Source organism: Pongo pygmaeus, chromosome 9 (genome assembly GCF_028885625.2).
Source record: "Pongo pygmaeus isolate AG05252 chromosome 9, NHGRI_mPonPyg2-v2.0_pri, whole genome shotgun sequence".
Taxonomy (NCBI): Eukaryota; Metazoa; Chordata; class Mammalia; order Primates; family Hominidae; genus Pongo; species Pongo pygmaeus.
In genome coordinates this window covers 62423038-62442687 of record NC_072382.2, presented here as the reverse complement: position 1 = coordinate 62442687, position 19650 = coordinate 62423038, and the positions used below count along the sequence as shown (strand labels likewise).

General features: G+C 34.7%; 1 protein-coding gene across 2 annotated transcripts in view; it reads left to right on the top strand.

Annotated features, from left to right (window-relative positions):
* The window catches only part of FAR1 (fatty acyl-CoA reductase 1), a 63540-nt gene that overhangs the window by 27935 nt on the left and 15955 nt on the right, over positions 1–19650 (top strand). Inside the window, exons 3-9 of one of the 2 annotated variants that reach the window (XM_054438042.2) lie at positions 3924–4099; positions 11532–11711; positions 14300–14477; positions 15371–15415; positions 15532–15650; positions 16536–16603; positions 18075–18246. In XM_054438042.2, coding sequence (XP_054294017.1) covers positions 3924–4099; positions 11532–11711; positions 14300–14477; positions 15371–15415; positions 15532–15650; positions 16536–16603; positions 18075–18246 — 938 coding nt within the window. Of the gene's footprint in view, positions 1–3923; positions 4100–11531; positions 11712–14299; positions 14478–15370; positions 15416–15531; positions 15660–16535; positions 16604–18074; positions 18247–19650 lie in introns of both variants that reach the window. The other variant, XM_054438041.2, reaches the window with a different exon arrangement.

Genomic DNA, 19650 nt, shown 5'->3' with positions numbered 1-19650 from the left:
AGATAGGAACAGATATTTAAGTTGATGTGCTGGCCAGAATTGGGGGTCTGAGTAAAACATGAAGAAGACTTGGGCGTCTTCTTCGGGGTCTTCAGAGCAGTGCTTCTAAAATTTCTTCCACACTAAGCCTAAGAGAAGGAGTATTTTCTACTTAGAGCCTGAGGTTTCATTGAACTTCCGTGGTTTAGCCTGAACATACAGCTATTATTTTCAATTAAAAAAAGTTTTTTCCCCAAATATTTGACTAAACTTGATACTCCATAAAATTATGTAATTTTATCTTATGCCTTCAGTTACCTCCTGGCACATCCTACCACTTAATCCTAAAGCCATGTATTCTCCATTATGTATAGCATTGCTGGTGAGTCCATAAAAATGAGTCCTTTTTGTGTCAAATAGCAGTGAGTGTACACTTAAAGTTAGTAAGAAATTTTAGGTATGGTCTACTCTGATTTTGAAATAGGTATAAAGAACATAAGGCCAAAAGCACATACCACCATATGGGACATGGACTTATAGCAGGGTTTCTCAGCTTCAGCACCATTGACATTTTGGGCTGGCTAGTTCTTTATTCTGGAGGCCTGTTCTATGCATGGTAGGGTTATCAGCAGCATTCCTGGCCTCACTCACTCTTGTGACAACCAAAAATGTTTTTAGACATCACCAAATGTCTGTTGGGGACCAAAATCACCCCTGGTCAAGTACCATGACTTACGGGAATGTCTCAGGTAACAGAAACTCCATTGGGTGATGAAGATTGAATTAAAATAATTGATCATGGCCTGTCACGGTGGCTCATGCCTATAATCCCAGCACTTTGGGAGGCCAAGGCTGGTGGGTCACTTGAGGCCAGGAGTTCGAGACCAGCCTGACCAATAATGGAGAAACCCCATCTCTACTGAAAAATACAAAAGTTGGCCGGGCGTGGTGGTGCATGCTGTGGTCCCAGCTACTCAGGAGGCTGAGGTGGGAGGATCGCTGGAACCTGGGAGGCGGAGGTTGCAGTGAGCTGAGATTGCGTCACTGCACTCCAGCATGGGTGATGAGTAAGACCCTGTCTCAAAAAAAAAATAAAATGAAGTAGTTGATCTTGAAGTAAATTCAGGAAAGAGAATCAAGGATATTAAAAAGGCATTAGTAAACGCAGTAAAGTAGGAACTAATTGGGTACTAGTGGGTTAAAAGCACCAGAAAAGATGGTATTGAGTAAAGAGATGTTGGCTAGAGAAGGGAAGAGTGTCACATTTAAGATATAGCAAATTTAAGAGCAGCATGATCATGTCCTGGTGGTAGTGGTATAGATAACTGATATTAAAGGGAATTAAAGGTCATCAGCAATTAGGAGAATGAAGAAGTATGAATTCAGGGTGTTAAAAAGTACTTTTTTAGTCATTCCTTAGGTTCCTTTTCCTCTGCTTGACCCATAAGGATTGATATTCTTCAAGTTTCAGGCTTAGGCCTTGATATCTTACTAGGTCCAGTGAGATGGTTACTCAGCCTCCCTCTGTTTATGTGAGATGAATGGATGTCCTTTAAATTAGATTTGGATTTAGTTTCATATAGTTAGGATCTTGGGTACTTATTATTGCTTTTACCTGGATAAACTCTTTTCTACTCCCAGGGCTTCAGTTACTACCCGTTTGTGGTTAATAAAATCTATGTTGATAGTCTAGCTCTCTCCCTGAACTTAGACCCACAAAGCCAGTCACCTCTACTAGACCTGTCTTCTGGGGTGTCATGTAGGCACTTTACACTCGACATTCACAAGACTGAATTTGTATCTCCAAAACAGTACTTCTTTCTCTCCCTGTGTTCCTTAGTCTACTGAATTTATTCACTTAACAAATGTTTAAAGTCTTTATCTTGCCAGGCAAGATCTGCTCTCTTGGACTTGTATGCTGAGCAAAATAGGTATGGACCCTACCCTAATGAAGTTTGCATTCCTTATCTCTCAAATTCAGTCATAAGCCAAAATGACTACATCCTGAATGTTACATCCTGAATCTCATTGCCGTTTTTTTGATTCAGACCAGTAAATATCTTGATATGGGCAACCACAGGAGTGTCCTAAAACTCATTACTGCCAAAGGACTTTTTAAAAATTATGAACATGCTTGTATCACCTCTCTGCTTAAAATCTGTCAACAGCGACCGGCTGTGGTGGCTCACGCCTGTAATCCCAGCGCTTTGGGAGGCCAAGGCGGGGGGATCATGAGGTCAGGAGATCGACACCATCCTGGCTAACATGGTGAAACCCCGTCTTTACTAAAAATACAGAAAAATTAGCCGGGCGTGGTGGCGGGCGCCTGTAGTCCCAGCTACTCTGGAGGCAGAGGCAGGAGAATGGTGTGAACCCGTGAGGCGGAGCTTGCAGTGAGCCGAGATCGCACCACTGCACTCCAGCCTGGGCAACAGAGCAAGACTCTGTCTCAAAAAAAAAAAAAAAATCTTTATCAGTAGTTCACCATGACTCCCAGATAAAATTCATCTTTTTAATGTGGCTTAAAAGATGCAGTTATCTGGCCTTTCTTATCTCCATACAACTCTAGCTGCTTTTCCTGCATACTCTATGTTCCAGGCTGACTGAATTATTTTTAATTTCCCAAGCATATTAATGGCTTCTGATTTCTAAGGGGTTATACATGCTACTTCCTCTGCCTGGAAACACTATTATTCTACTTTGTAATTTCAGGGCCTTCCTCCCTCACTTTTGTCCCTAACACACACACACACACACACCACACACACACACACGTTCTGTTAAATGTCATTTTCTCTGAGAAGCTAGCTTGTGTGTGGTCTTTCAAAGCTGGGTTGTTTCTCCTATGCAGGCCCATAACACTTACCTGTTGTACTAACACTATATTTTAATTGTACATTTACTTGGACCAAAGGCCGTTTCCTTGTGTCTTTAGAATCTAGAAGGTGCCTGCCTGGCTCATATGAAATACTCAGTAAGTTTTTATTAATATAAGAAAACATTAATATTCAAGTCATGTGCTAGGAATGGAAGTAGCAGTAGGAGCTATCAGTAGGAGCGGGAAGACTGTTATATACTAAAGTCATCCAGGAAGGTGGAAGTGAGCACTAATATGTTATATAGACTTTCTTCTTAGGTTAAGAACCCTGCTTAAACTGCAAGTTTGAACTTCAAATGGAGAGTCAAAGTGTGATAGAGCAGTGACCTAGAGGTAGCATCAGCGTTTCTCTGTCCAATCTGGGATAAAAAGTTAAACTTGACTCACAATTGAATATGCCTTTAAACTGTAATCATTTTGTGATCTGATTGTCTAGCAAAATTCCTTTGGGTACACTTAAAGAATGTTGAATTTTCAGCTTAAATCCTATATATGTAATACTTCTGAAGTTTGTTCAGTTTCTAGTTTGCATTTGCTTACCAACTTTTTCCTTTAACATATTGACTTCGTTTTCCTTTTTAAAAATTTGTTCTAAGATTTTAGGTAGAATGTAAATCGTGTTTTTTTCTAATCTACTGAAAGGGAATAAAATAAAAATTAAGTGAAGTGAAAAATTAAGATCTAGATTTTAGAAATCTGAATGATCATTTTAAACATTGTCCTAATGTCTGTATTGCTGAAGTCTATTCTGAGGGGTGATACAATCTAATCAGCCAAGGCATGGACAATTCAAATTCAACTTTGTGAACTACCAGCTTTGTGTACTTAGCAAACTCCTTAACTGCTCTGAGTCTCAGATTCCTTATCTGTGAAATGAGGATAATAGCATGGGCCTCATAGGGTGTTTTCTATACAGAATAATAGCAATTAAGAATAGCAACTTTAGGAATTGTATAGTTTAAGTTTCTAAAAAAAATAGTCATCCTTGGTGGGAAAAAATGGTGATAATGAGTTTTAGAAAGTGGAAAAATACTGCCCTAAAATAAATATTTTTCCCCCTTGATAGCTCTTTGACAGATTGAGAGATGAAAATCCAGATTTTAGAGAGAAAATTATAGCAATCAACAGCGAACTCACCCAACCTAAACTGGCTCTCAGTGAAGAAGATAAAGAGGTGATCATAGAGTCTACCAATATTATATTCCACTGTGCAGCTACAGTAAGGTTTAATGAAAATTTAAGGTAAGTACAGGTAGTTATATAATATTTGAACTTAAGTATAGTTATTAAAAATCTCATTTTAATTCTACTTTTTACTCAAGTTGTTTTGAATGTGATTTGAAACTATTTGCCATATGTTAACTGTGGCTTTCAGTGTCTTACAGAGTGTTAAAAGAATTTTCTTCTTCTTCTCAGTTTAAAAACCTTGGATAACTAATACATGTTTATTGGAAGAAGTTGCCATGAATTTAAACATGCAACAGGGAAGAGGCAAAAAGTGGAGTAGAAGAAAACTTAGTCTTAACAACTAATAGTGTTTGTCTTCTCTTTCTTCAGAAGCCTATACCCCAGCAGCTTTATTCTTCTAATCCACATCATATCCATGTGAAAATAAACAAAATTAGACTCAGGTTTTACAGGATAAGGAAAAATTGCTTATAAATTTAAATCACACCTTTTTCTTTTCAAACTTTTGTGGTAGTGCTAGGGGCAAGGTATGTTGGACATAAATTTAATTTAAAAAATAATTTAGACTTCTTTCAAGATTCCTGTTGCAAGAAAAAGACTCTAAATGTCCACTATTCTTAAAAAATCTAATGAGTATGCATTTCAAATAATGGTTCTGAATTCAGAGCATTCTTTTTGACAGTGTAGCTAAAAATACAGTTTTTATAGTGTTAATCTAATTGTATAGTCTCATGCCAATTAAAATGGTGTAGACTTGGTATAGGTTTCAAAGCTACTTGAAATGTAAAATGTTGTCTTTAAAATGTTTTAAAGATAAATAATTAAAAGGAGGATATTGAATGCTGTAACAAAGAAATGATAAGTGTTTAAGATGATAGATGTGCCAGTCACCCTGATCTAATTACTATACATTGTATGCATCAAAACACCGCTATGTATCTCATAAATATGTACAGTTATGATATGTCAATTTAAAAAATAAAATACATTTTTAAAAGTTTAAAAAATTGAGTTCTGAGGCTGAGGTGGGAGGATCGCTTGAAGCCAGCGTCAGCAACATAATGAGACCCTGTCTCTACAAACAAAATATTTTAATTAAGAATTAAAGAAATTAAAAATTAAGTTCTGATTACAAAAGGTTTGATATTATTCCCATATTGTCTTTATCTGATATGGAAGTATAAACGTCAGTCAACATTATATAAGGTGACAGTTCAGTGCCAAAGCATTACAGTGTGTTCTGCCTGTATTCCAGGTGAGGGCACTGTAATAGTCCCTTAGATCTCTGCAGTAGTCCTTTATGGGTTTTCAGTGTATTTTCTCATTAATTATTTTATTCCATGGTCACCTTACCTACTGTAATATTATAGGCAAATCCATTGTACGCTTGAGGAAGCTGAGGCAGCATTGTAATGGAAGGGCTATGAGCTTTGGAATTACATACATTAGTTCTAATCTTGACCATATCATTCATTTACTGGTGAGTTTGTGTAAGTTATTAACCTCCTTAAGCCTCAGCTTCCTGATTTATAAAATTGAAGTAACATTTCTCAAAAGATTATTTTTTTTTCCTTCAGGAAATTTAAGTGATGTCTCAGTTTGACTGTCCATGGCAGGAAATCTGAATCTGTAGCAGTTGCTTTATTTATTTTTTAGCTCTTTCTATGCAGCTGACAGGTAAAATATTGTGCAGCCATTATGTGTTAATGATTCAAAGGTGACAAAAGTATGTTATTAGGATTATAATATGATCTTATTTTCATAAAATATATGTAGATGTATTTATGTACACGTCTTTCTATATTTGCTGATAATATATTTATCTTTGAATGTTGCAGTTACAGGTAGGTTTTTAGTCTTACGTGTATATTATTTTTTCTACTATGAACATGTATTAGTCTTCAAATAAAGGTGTATACAAATGACTTTTAAAAATTATTTTTAAAAGTAACACCTATAAGAAATCTTAAAGGGACTGATACCCTCATCAACTAACAAATCTCCTTATTTTTTACATTTAAAATTTTCGTTGTGTGTGTATATTTTTGCATATAGGTCTAACTATTTGTTTTTAACTAGCATTTCCAAGATTGTGAATGTGGTCTCTAATTTTTAGTGATTTATCTTTTCCTAAAATTCATTAGTGTGAAACGGTCAGTAAAGTAGATTTTTTCCCCCATAGTTCTGGCTTTTATTATTTCCTTCATAGACAAAAGAAAGAGTTCACACAGCTTTATGAAGCTTAGCATGTTTTCATGAAAAACATATGTAGATATTGGCTAATAGTCCTCATTGACTTAACGGGGAAAGTTATATGCTTTGAAAGGTGAACAGGAAACATTGATTAGGGTAAAACTCATAAAGGGAAGCTTTACAAGGAGGACCAAAGTACAGCACTTTCAGGGAACTTTCTTTCTGTTCCCCTAGGGTAAGCAAGGCTACCATTAATGAAAAGGACATCTTCTCGTTATTATTTTCTTCCTTTACTAGAGATGCCATAGCAGAAGGCATCTTATGTATTACATTGTTTTTCTTTTCCTTTGTCAAAGCATGTATGTTCACTGACCTAGCCCTTGTCATTACATTGAAATTATTTCTGGGAAGCAATTTTAATGGATGTTGACTTCCAAGTGGGGATAGGACATTAGGTTTGAGTCAGACACTCTAATACTCCAGGCAGGCATATAACAACTTCGTATGAAAGAGTTACTGTTGGTTTTTGTTTTTGTTTTTGTTTGAGATAGGGTCTCACCTTTATTGCCCAGGCTGAGAGTGCAGTGACACAATCACGGCTCACTGCAGCCTCGACCTCCTGGGCTCAAGTGATCCTCCCACCTCAGCCTCCCTAGTAGCTGGTACTAGAGGCATATGCCAACACGCCTAATTTTTGTATTTTTTGTAGAGACAGGGTTTCACTAACAGTTACTCTTTATAACTACTTGTTAAGTTAACCCACAAATAAAAAATGGCATGAAGCTTTTACTGTTGGGGGGAAGTTTTCAGATGTTACTACAACATTAAGCCCAATACCTTGGGAGAGAAACCAACATTAAGCCCAGTACCTTGGGAGAGAAACCAACATTAAGCCCAATACCTTGGGAGAGAAACCAAATTGCACACAGATCTTATTTGCAAAGTGCATGTCATCTAGAGGAGATAGGATATGCAAAATAACCATAATGTAGGATAGAAAATAAGAATTTATTAAGGAGCACACATGAAATGCTATTAAGAGTTGAGAGAAGGTAGATGGAGCTCACTTGTTTTCAGATGTGGTGGTTCCTAAATCTTGAGACGGGAGAAAAATAGATAGGCTTAGGATTCATAAGGAAATACTGACAAAAAGTGTGGGGAGGGCTGGGCCTGGTGGCTCACGCCTGTAATCCTAGCACTTTGGGAGGCTGAGACAGGTGGATCACCTGAGGTCAGGAGTTCAAGACCAGCCTGGCCAACATGGTGAAACCTCATCTCTACTAATAATACAAAAATGAGCCAGGCATGGTGGCTCACGCCTATAATCTCAGCTACTTGGGAGGTTGAGACAGAAGAATCACTTGAACCTGGGACGTGGAGGTTGCAGTGAGCCGAGATCATGCCATTGCACTCCAGCCTGGGCGACAAGAGCGAAACTCCGTCTCAAAAAAAAAAAAAAAAAAGTGACAGGAGAAGTGAAGATAATAAATGGAGTAACTTAAGTAGTTCATCATGGGGTCTGGCATAAGGGAAGGTACTAGCTGGTATAAGGGAAGGTACTAGTAAAGAAAGTGCAAATAAGACAGGGTCACTAGAGTTGAGAGTGATGGAGAGGCAAGAAACTGGAGAATGTGAGAACAAAAACCAGGCTGAAGGGAGAGATGGATGGACAAATGATGTGGTTTGCGGAAAATTCATAGTACAAAATTTTAGAAATAGAGCAATTCTCAGTGATAAAACCCAAGGTATGAATATGAAAGATTTTCAGAGAGGAATGGAAGTTAAGATTGATGCTTAGAAAAGATCAAGAAACTGTTGAGTTTGTTGGGCATTGATTATCAAACTTTAGAATGTATTAAGAATTTTAAGAATTACTGGAAAGTGTGTTAAAAATGCATATCCTAGACTGCACTTGCCAAATTTTGACTTTTTAATTTTGGAATCATACTCCAGAGTTGTTCTTTTTAGCAAGAGCCTTAGGTGTTAGTCACTGTTGGACCTTGTTTTGCCCCTTTAGAACCATTGCTGTCAGAATCAGCTTTGGAGACATTTTTTAAATTACAGATGACTGAGCCCCCTACCCTAGATTGACTCATTGTTCCCTAAATATCTGTGTCTATATTTTCATTAAGATTTAAAAAAAAATGGCGGTAGTAGTGATGAGATCTCATCTAGACAGTATTTTCTCAGGGGCAGTAGGGTGGAAAAGAGACTTGTGTCAAAATGGCCTGGAGAACTTATTTAAAATATAGTCTTCCAGACCTCATTTCATGTGTTAAAAGTATCTGACGATGAGGTCCAGGAGTCTGCATTTTTAATAAACTGCTAGGTATATGTTATGCCAGGTATGAGAACCCTGGTTTAAGGTCTTTAGAAGTATTATCAACATAGATTTCTTTGAAAAACCTAAGATGCCTGTAGAAGAAAGACGAACAAGAAAATGTATTGGCACTTCAGGTCGTTGAGCTTTTTTTTCTTTTTAAATTTTTCTTTGAAGTGATTTCCATGTCTTCATTTAGTGAAGGATTTTAATTACAAAGACTTTCTCATTTTGTACCCCTCTCCCAAAAGCCTGTCTTATTGAAGATACATTTATGACTCCATATAACCAAAACAACGAGAACATTATTTTTGTTTAGTACAAAATGACTTCTGATATAACATGTCAGAGTCTCAGTCTGAAGGTCAGTGGAGTAGAAATTGGATTGAGGTAAAACAGAGTTAGGTTAACTAGCCTGGCAGAGAGATACTAGACGTTACTCATATGGGCGCAGAATGGCTTCAGGTTTGGGCTCTCAGGTACAGATGCAAAGGGAAAAAGGCAAGGCATAGAAGTGTTCCTCTCAAATTATCCCTTATTTTTGGTGACCTAGAAACTCTGTCACCATCCTCAGGGACATGTAACAGAATATCCTTTGTATACTTTTCCCAAAACATGGCTCTTCCTGCCCCCATTGTTTTGCAAATGCAAAAGAAAATAGTACATTCCCTTATAGTCTAGTGGACAGTATCCTCTATGTGAAATGTCTTTCTTGTCGGATTTTCACTTGAACAGATTTTCTCCCTCAGTTGAGATAAGGAAGAAAAAAAAATGCATCCATGATTTTAAGAACTCAACCCAATTATTTCATTAAAAAAATTATTTCTAATGTGTTTTCATAGGGTCTTGGATACTATTAAAAGAAAAACTATGGCACAGGACTTTTTTTCTCTCCTGGAGTTATTCCTTGTTCCTGGTGACCCAGAACTTGCCCTGTCCTCAGGAACCTGTAACAGAATATTCTCTGTATTCCTCTCCCAAACAGTACCCTCCCTATCCCCATTGTTTTGCAAATGTGATAGACATCAAAGCACTGCTTTACAGTGAAGTAGACTGGATTCTATCTATGACATCTCCTGGTCTTTTAAAACAATAGTTGGATTTTTTTCTTAAATACTGAAAATATAAGAATTTTAGATAGTACTGAAAACTGTTTTTTTAAAAAAATTTCCTTTGAACATTATTTTTCATTATTATAAACATAGACTTTCTAATTTTACTTTTAAAACTTAATATAGAAAATTTCTGTATTTCTGATTTCTTCCATAGTTATAATTTCAGTGATTTGATGATATTCCATCATGTTGACATACCACAGTTTATGTTATTATTCACTTAGAATAAACTTTAAGGAATTTTAGTTTCTTTTTATTTGAAAAATGAGGATTAGAACAAGTTTTTCCTCTGAGTTAATTTCAACAGGTTAACTAGATTAATAAATATACCATTTCTGTAATTCCTGGTGCTTTGTCCTAATTTCCTTCAAATCATTTGTGTCAGTTTGTAGTATCAACAACAGTGTATTACTTTGCCATTTTTGTCACTGGTATTGAGTATTTAAATGTTTTTGTTTGTTTGTTTTTATTTTTTTAATTGACAAAGATATATTTTTCATTTACAACATGTTTTGAAATATGTATACATTGTAATGGTCAAGTGAGCTAATTAGCATATTCATTATCTCACATACTTTTTGTGGTGAGAATACCTAAAATCCACTCTTTTTGTAATTTTTAAAAATAACAATATATTGATATTAACGGTAGTCTCTATGTTGTACAATAGATCTCTTGGTCAGTTTTTTAAAAGCTGTAAACAGAAGTTTTAATAGCAAATCTATCCACCATCTCATTACCTTAAGGAATATTTGTTGACTGCCTGTTTGGTGACTATGTTAGAAATACTGCTAAATGCTTGCAAGCTATTTGTTTAATTTTATACCAGTCTTAGTAGGTAGGTTTCATTATTGTTCCCATTTCCAGGTAAGAAAACTGAGGCCTGAGTGCTTCAGTTTATGTCCTGATAGGTAGGCCAAGTCAGGATTTGAACACGGGTCTGATTCCAGAGCCTTGTTTTTAATCCTGCTTCAAAAAAATTGTGTGTATTTTTTTGGTATTATTCATACAAATGTTTCATGTTTTTATAGATTTCACATAATTATTTTAGTAGCTATATTCTTTCATTGTGATAAAATACTTTGAGTCATTCCATATTCCATAGTGAATATTTGGGCTCTCTAGGTTTTTATTAATTACATGATGCTTCATTGATAACTTTTCTGCACATATACTTCTGCTTTTGTGGAATTATTTACTTCAAGTAAATTCCAAGAAGGGAATATATAGATTATTTTGGGGTCTTGCATATGCCTTGTAACAAATGTACCAGTTTTATTATAATATCCCTTTGAATTTTGTAGGGTAGCCTTAGAAAAGTGTTTGGATTGATTGCTACAAAGAGGGAAATAAACATATTCTTTCTTCATTGTATGTTAATATAATTTAATGTTTCTGAGTTTTCTCTGGCTGTATCACCCTTATTAGTGACACTCTACCTTAACATTTTAAAATTACTTAACCATTCTATTTTTTTCTCCCTGTGGCACATCCATATTATGCAAGATTATACTTTAAAAAATCAAGATGCAAAATAAGTCTAGCATGACTTAAAAATGTATGCATAGAAGCTAAAGACTGAAATTATCTGTTTGTTCCAGGACAATTATATAATTTTTAAATTTCTACTTTAGTTTTTAAGGGCTACAATGCAGGTTATTTTATAATCAAATTTTTTTAACACAGCTGATAAACATATAGTATGGAAATAAAATACACAAAATCACAGCTAAAGGATAAGTTGTAAAGAAACAAAAATTTCTCTATCTCTCTACTTCTCTAATGAAAATAATATTTTTTAACAGGTAAAATAACATAGCTTCCCAATTTTCTATTGTCACTTTTTCTTTTTAAACAGAGATGCTGTTCAGTTAAATGTGATTGCAACGCGACAGCTTATTCTCCTTGCACAACAAATGAAGAATCTGGAAGTGTTCATGCATGTATCAACAGCATATGCCTACTGTAATCGAAAGCATATTGATGAAGTAGTCTATCCACCACCTGTGGATCCCAAGAAGCTGATTGATTCTTTAGAGTATGTTTGTTTGAAATTTATATACATTTACTTTGATACCAAAAGAGGCCAAGGTGGGCGGATCATGAGGTCAGGAGTTCAAGAGCAGCCTGGCCAACATAGTGAAACCCCATCTCACTAAAAATATGAAAAAAACTAGCCAGGCATGGTGGCAGGCGCCTGTAGTCCCAGCTACTTAGGAGGCTGAGGCAGGAGAGTTGCTTGAATCCGGGAGGTTGCAGTGAGCCGAGATGGTGCCACTGCACTCCAACCTGGGCAACACAGTGAAACTGTCTCAAAAAAACAAAAAAACAACCTTTGAATTCAAGTCCCTCCCGCTTCTCCTCACCCCACCCCATACACACATGCACACACACACACACACACACACACATTTATCTCTTCAAAAATTTTTGCATATCCCCTATATTCTTATTGTATAGATTAATATCTAAATAAATGTTAATGAAGTCAATGTATAGTTTTCACTTTTGACAAAGTATAATGGTAATATTTGGAGGAAGGCTCCTGAACATCTTATTAGTAATATTAGGGGCTCTCTTTTTCAGGGAATCAATCTTAGCAACCAAGAAGTACCAATGGAGACCCATGACTGCCTGTTTAATAGCAAGGCTCTAATTTATCAAAGGATTGCCCTCACCACCCCCCACCCATGGAGTGTATATATATAGAGGGGCCTTTAATTATTAGAGAATCAGAGGAATCATAGTCTTTTAATTCATACCCTTACTTTTTATCATCTTTCTGAGGACTGAGATCCTGTCAGCAATTGTTACATGAAAATTATTTGTGAGTATTGATAGATAGGGATTAAATGAGGGAGTATATACCATGACCTTGTTCTCATTTGCTGCAGCTCAGGCTTTCTCATCAAACAGACAAGGTTCAGACAAGAAAAAGAGATCTTTTTTACTTTTACAATTTATATAAACATTCCAGTATCCACCATATTTTCATGTTTGTTAATCCTTATATAATATCTTTGAATTTTTTCCTCCTTTATTCTTCCCTCTTTTAGTCTCCTTTCTTTCCAGAGATTCTATCCACTTTGACTACTTAGTTAACATCTGCTGCTTTCTCCTAAAATAAGCAGTCTTTTCTTTAAGGCTTTCCTGCTAATATGAGGAAACAGATAGATTGTAAAAAAAAAAAAAGTATGAGAAATTACCAAGACATTTTCATTGTAATTCCCTAATTTCTATTTTCTCACTCATTTTCTTAGATGGTCCCAAATATCTACTTCATTTTCTTCATAGGTCAATAAACAGAAGTGTTTTAATATCTGTGGGAAAAGTTGAGTGTGGAAGTTAATGGAGCATTTTACTTTTACTAACAATATATACAAACATTTGAGAAACTGAAAAAGAACTTGTAAGCTAATGCTGTATCCCCTTTCCTTGCTGCAAAGAGATCTAGCTAACAGATAATTTTAAGATAACTCATGGGTTTGTTCTGTAAACTCGTTCTAGTAATAAGGCATACTGGCTAAAGTTTCTCCTGAGTTTAGGCAGGTTTTTTTTTTTCCTCATGTATCGACTATCCCTTTCATTTTTCAAATCTCATCTCCATGGTGGAATTTTTCCTAAGTTGGGTAGCAATTTCTCTTCAATTTAATTAATGTTCTTTTCCTTTCATATACAAAAAGTACTTCCATATACAGAAGAAAATTTTATCTTGATAATCTCCGTTTTATGCTTTCTTATCAATTAGTATGGGTATCATTAGAGTATGACAATATACTGAGTCTACTTGCATACACAGCATTATCGACAAGAGGGAAAAACAAGTACATAACGTATTAGAATGAGAAGTTTAGGAAAAACCATGGACACCACCTAGTATATCGCCCTCCTTTTACAGATGAACAGAGTAGACCATTTCTTCAAAGAGGATGGGAGTAATTTTTTTATTTCATAGTAGGTGGCTAATTGAATTTTTATAGCATGCTTCAATTTATTTTTATTGTTCATCATAGTATTTGTTTATCTCATTAGAGCATATGATTTGCAGTGCTGCACCTTAAATACTAGGCCTTTTATGCCTTTTATGTTCATTATAAATGTATGTTAATTGTAACTGTATATAATTAACATGTTACTTCATTGGGTTATATACAGATCCGTATTTCCTAACCTTCAAACTTCCAGAAGGTTTCAGATATATTTTGGAATTTATTCGGACTTTAGAGAGGGAATATAATTTACGTACTGTGTAATAAGAAAAAACTTCAACTTGATCTGGGTTAGTATACCTGATCAAATACATATAAAATATATGAATGTTTAAACTAAGTTGTATCAAAAATAGACCATAAGTCAGTGTAGATCAGATTTTGCTATCCCCTGTATGATTTATGAAAGAACTCTTAGTTTTCAGATCTTTTTGGATACAGAAATTGCAGATAAGGGATTGTGGACCTGTAGTTGATGTTTAAGAAAAATAAGACGAAGTTCCATTTTTCAGTAAAAGTTGTCAAATGATTTGAGTCAGAACAACAGATATGTTTGAATGTGCAAAGTTCAATTAAGTAGCTTTTTATTTTATAGTAAAATATCTGGAAATATATTTGTATGCAATTTCTTTACCAGGTGGATGGATGATGGCCTAGTAAATGATATCACGCCAAAATTGATAGGAGACAGACCTAATACATACATATACACAAAAGCATTGGCAGAATATGTTGTACAACAAGAAGGAGCAAAACTAAATGTGGCAATTGTAAGGCCATCGATTGTTGGTGCCAGTTGGAAAGAACCTTTTCCGGTAAGTTGTTAGAAACCTTTATAAATAACTGGAGTTGAGAATTTTAAGTTGTAAGTCTATATAAAAAGAGCTGGCAGTTCTTTAAGAACAGGTATTATTTACTAAAGGTGAATTACCATAGCAAAGCTGTTTTGTGTTCATAGAGTTAATTTTATTGTTACTTTCATTTCTATAATGTGATGCTGGGTATATAGAAATGTAGATCAACATTTTAAAAATCCTAATTGGAAATTAAAAGCTGTGACATTTTCTCAAGTCAGAGGAGATTTGGTTTGTTTCTTAGTACCAAAAAGAGGCAGACCTTCCAAGAGGTAGACCCCTTCCTCTGTAGATCACAAAGTAAAAAAGGGACAGGGTGTTAGGGTATTTGTGAATGCCTGGAATGAGAGAAAGCAGAAATATAAACCAGTTGGGTCAATTGATTTAGGCAAAACCTAGGTCTGTGTAATGGTAATAAGTGATAGCATCTCTTGTTGCTTTGACAATTATTCTATTTTTCTCTGTTTTATTCATAATTTTGAGGAGGATTTACCATTTTCCCTAATCTCAGGATACTGAATTAGTAAATAGCATAAAATCAAACTTGAACAAGCTTAATTTTGCGAAAATATTCAACAATATAAACCCTCTTCTATAAATTTCTCTTTGCAGAGAGTTAATGGAAGAGTAGTAGGTAGCCCTTTGAAAATGATTTTACTCAATCATTTCTGATCTCAGAGGAAGACTGTTTCTGTTTGGGACTGGTAGAAATAGTCTGGCCTGAATCTAGTCTGTTTTTTAGTTTTTAGAAGACAGCTACCAAGTATATATTTGGGGTTGTAGAGTTCAAATAATAAATCTCTAGCTTCATAATGTTTCTAAGCTTCTCCCCCTTTTAAAATTTTTGGTATTAGGGATGGATTGATAACTTTAATGGACCAAGTGGTCTCTTTATTGCGGTAAGTAAACCTTTTGATTTATTTAATATTCTATACATTTTTCTTTTTGTATATCTTTAAATATATATACACAATGGCTTATATATCTTAAGGTGTTGTTTTTAATTTCAACAAAGGCAGGGAAAGGAATTCTTCGAACAATACGTGCCTCCAACAATGCCCTTGCAGATCTTGTTCCTGTAGATGTAGTTGTCAACATGAGTCTTGCGGCAGCCTGGTATTCCGGAGTTAATAGGTATATGAGGTGACAATGTCGCTTATTAAATATATAGTAACTGAAAAGGGAAGACATAGCTATTGAGTAATGTTAATTAATCCCTCTATCCAGATATTGCCAAACCAATATTTAGGCAATATCACTGCCAACTGCAAGTTGGTATTATCACAGACAATAATAGCAAGTGCTCCCATCAGTAGTAATGAAGAATTAATGTTAATGCTCATGTATTACTTACAGGATAGACAAGTTCACTAGAGGTTAAAAATGAAAAAAAAAAACTTGGTGTATATATAAAGACCTGAAATTCACAGAATATGGTTTACATATATTAAACATGGTACACCAGAGCAGCTTTAATCAGCTCGTGAACATCTTTCCTTTAAAAGATAATAGTAGCATTTACAGGTAACAGTTAAACTTTAAACTTCCCAATAACTTTTTTTTACTAGGTAGTAAACTACCCTAATTTTTGATAATCAGTATTTTCTGTCCTAAAAAAAAGAGAGATAGGATTATATGAATATGTTGTTTCTGGCAAAAGGAAACTTAGTTCATAATTTTTTTTCAGCTACCCCTGAAAATGAGACAAGAAGAGATGAGGTTGTTGTTCTCCTCGTGTTTAAAAATAGACATTCCTGCTAATATAAGGAGGAAAAATGTGAAAGAAAAAAAAGTCTGTATTTTTTAAAATAAGTAATTATTTTTGGTAGTGGAAGAAGAAAGGGTAGTTGTAAATAGTCATTAAAGTAAAAACTAATCCTTTAAGGATAATTTAAAAAAAATAATTAGTATAGAAAAGGTGCCCATCGTCCTCATGTCTTCTTGAATACTTTGTAGGATTTATATTGGATATGTTTGGCCTCTTATTATGATTAATTGGTTTCATCTTTGTCTTTGCAGACCAAGAAACATCATGGTGTATAATTGTACAACAGGCAGCACTAATCCTTTCCACTGGGGTGAAGTTGGTATGATTTTACCTGTGTTTTTGAATGTTAGAATAAATCTTAAAGAACCAAGTTCCCTGAAGTTTTAATGTTAGAATACCTGTGAGGCATTAAGGCCACTGAGTTACCAATTTGTTCTTAATTGTCATCTTAGAAGTATTATCTACCAGTACTACCTTGTGGTCCTTAATAATGTTTCACAAATTTAAAAATATCCTGCTGTCTATTCTTACCCACCCACCCTACCCTCGTCTAAGCCTTGCTGTTTTTCTGCTGCCATCTGCAGTAGCCCTCGTAGATACCTATGGCATGGGAACAGTGCTTTTTTTCTCCCTTGTGAGCACCCTCAGTCTTGATGTTGCCTATCCATAGGCAGTATCACTTCTTACAAGAGGTGGTATATCAAGTGGTACCCAGAGTAATAAATGAAGGAGTTAGGAAGTAGGATACAGTTTGCCAAAATATTTTCTATTAACCTTTAATCTATTTAAATTCACAGATTCACAGCAGATATACATGTTCCTAGTTCTATAGGAATAGTATAACTTAAATAGGAATAGTTAAAACCCATTGAAATTGAATCATTTTTAAATTATTGGTTGATGAGTTCAAATTTAAAGTAAAATTTTTTTGGCATTGATTTAGTGATAGGTCTTATTTAACCTCTAATTGATTAATTACCCCTGCAGAACAATTTTGATTTCAATGTAAATTTTTTATGACATTTGTCCTAGGATTTTTCTGTGGCATTTTTATTTCAGTGTAAAATTGACCATTAGAGCATATAAGAAAAAGATAAAATCTAAGGTGATTTTAACTTTATGATAATTATTTTCAGTATTCTTTTAAGAATATTTGAACATTTTTAATGAGTTAGGTTTTTTTGTAATCTTTTATTGTGTTGTAAAGTTTAGTAAAAGCTGAAATTGAGCATTATATTTTAGTGACTATCTCAATATACATTTCCAGTAAAGTATTAATATAGATGATACTAGGTTTGATTGTGTTGACATTACATAGCCTATATAAATTACAACAGAAGTTAATTTTGGGTTGTTTTAAGCCTGTTAATGTATGTTAATTTGAGCATCTTAAGCAAAGGATGATTATTTTCCTTTTCTTTTTTAAGTAAGTACAGTAATAAGAGTCTGGAAAGAGGAACAGAAAGGAAGAAGCTATCATGAGAGGTGAAATATAGAAAGTGACACTGTAAACTGACATAGGTAAACCATTAAAAGGATTTTAAGAGCAAATTTTAGCAAAAATTCATTCATCTAAAATTCATAAATAGCGGCAGTTTTAAAACCACTTGAGTTTAGCAGTCTAATAACCATATTCTGTTAGCTACTAGAGAGTAGAAAAGTTTGTTTTTTAAATGTACGAACTCTGACATCTTTGGTAAAATATTTTGCATTGTAAAAACATGATTTTTTTTTTCAAAACTTCATTACATGGTTATTATCAAAGCTGTTACACAACTTTTCTTCTTCAGAGTACCATGTAATTTCCACTTTCAAGAGGAATCCTCTCGAACAGGCCTTCAGACGGCCCAATGTAAATCTAACCTCCAATCATCTTTTATATCATTACTGGATTGCTGTAAGCCATAAGGCCCCAGCATTCCTGTATGATATCTACCTCAGGATGACTGGAAGAAGCCCAAGGTAATGGTGACTAGCTCTGTCTTATCTGTTCCTCTGTTAAACAACCCATGCTTACACTAAAATGCATATTAACTCTGTATTTGTTTATGCTTATGATAAGGCTTAGTAGCCTTTTGTGAATGAGAAGACTCTTGAATTTAAGACTTTGTCAGAAAAGCAAAGGTAGTGTTGTAAGTCACTCTAATTTGTTTAAAGTTTGGATAAGTTATTGTCATGTATTGAATTCTAGGTCTTACTTTAGGTTTCTTTCTGAATAACAATATTTAAATTGCTTTGACGCTTATTTTTCCTACAGGATATTATGTAAGTCATTCCTTCAAGATGAATCCTTTAAACCAAGTATTCAGGTGCCCCAGTTTTAAGTTTAATTCCAGCAGCCTATCGCATCATTATCGGAAGGGTGTCAGCCATAGAGTGTCTGCATTATTGCTCGATTGCACTCATGTTGACAGGTCAGAAACCGCGGTAAGAAGAATAGCAGTAAATACACTATGTATTGGTAAGGTGGTGGAAGCTTGCTGGAGAGATGAAAAAATCACTAGCATGAGCTTTACCTTTAGATTTACTCACCTGATTAATCACAATCAGAATGCTAGAACATTTCTTAGAAGTTGGAGATCTTTGGGGACACTAACTATGGATCACATCGTATTGGTCGTTCATCCTCCAAAATTCCATAATATAGGAAATGTCTTACATCATGGTTGTCATTGTTATTATAAGCTGAAATTGAGCCCTTCTCTCCCTCTTAAAAACCTAGGGATGAGTTTGTATAGGGGATTAAGGGCAAAAGTTTTGCTTTAAATGGATGGTGCAGTTTTATGTGAAAAATATAGGATGCTTCTAGGAAATTACTTGAAATATCTCAGCTGCCCATTCAGCTTATAATATGGTTATTTCAGTTTTTGACTAATTTTCCAGGTTGGGAATGGCATAGTTATGAAAAAAAAGTTAATAATAAATGGAAAACTTTGTTTTCTTATAGTTGTTATAGCCTTTCTTTTTGGTTTTGGTGAAATCCCACAAACTTAAAGATCTCCTACTGTCTTTACCACACAATTACAGTGGAATATACTATTAAAATACTTAATTTTTTTAAACTACATTGGCATTACAGTGGAGTCGTTGATTGGAGAGTTCAGGATTTGAGTATTTTTGTATAAAGAAGATGCTGATCCCAGAACTTCCATCAACTGCTCAAAAAATAAAAGTGAGGTATCTGCCAGTTACAGTGTATCAGGATCTGAGTTCCTTGTAGGTATTGTCTGTGGATTCACTTTTCCATGATGTTTCTAACCCTATATGTTAGCTAATTGAAATATGTGAGAGGTGTTGAACAACTTTAGAGCAGGTAAAGAAATATTTTCAGACTTTTCTAGAATGATTTGCAAAATGCAATACTTG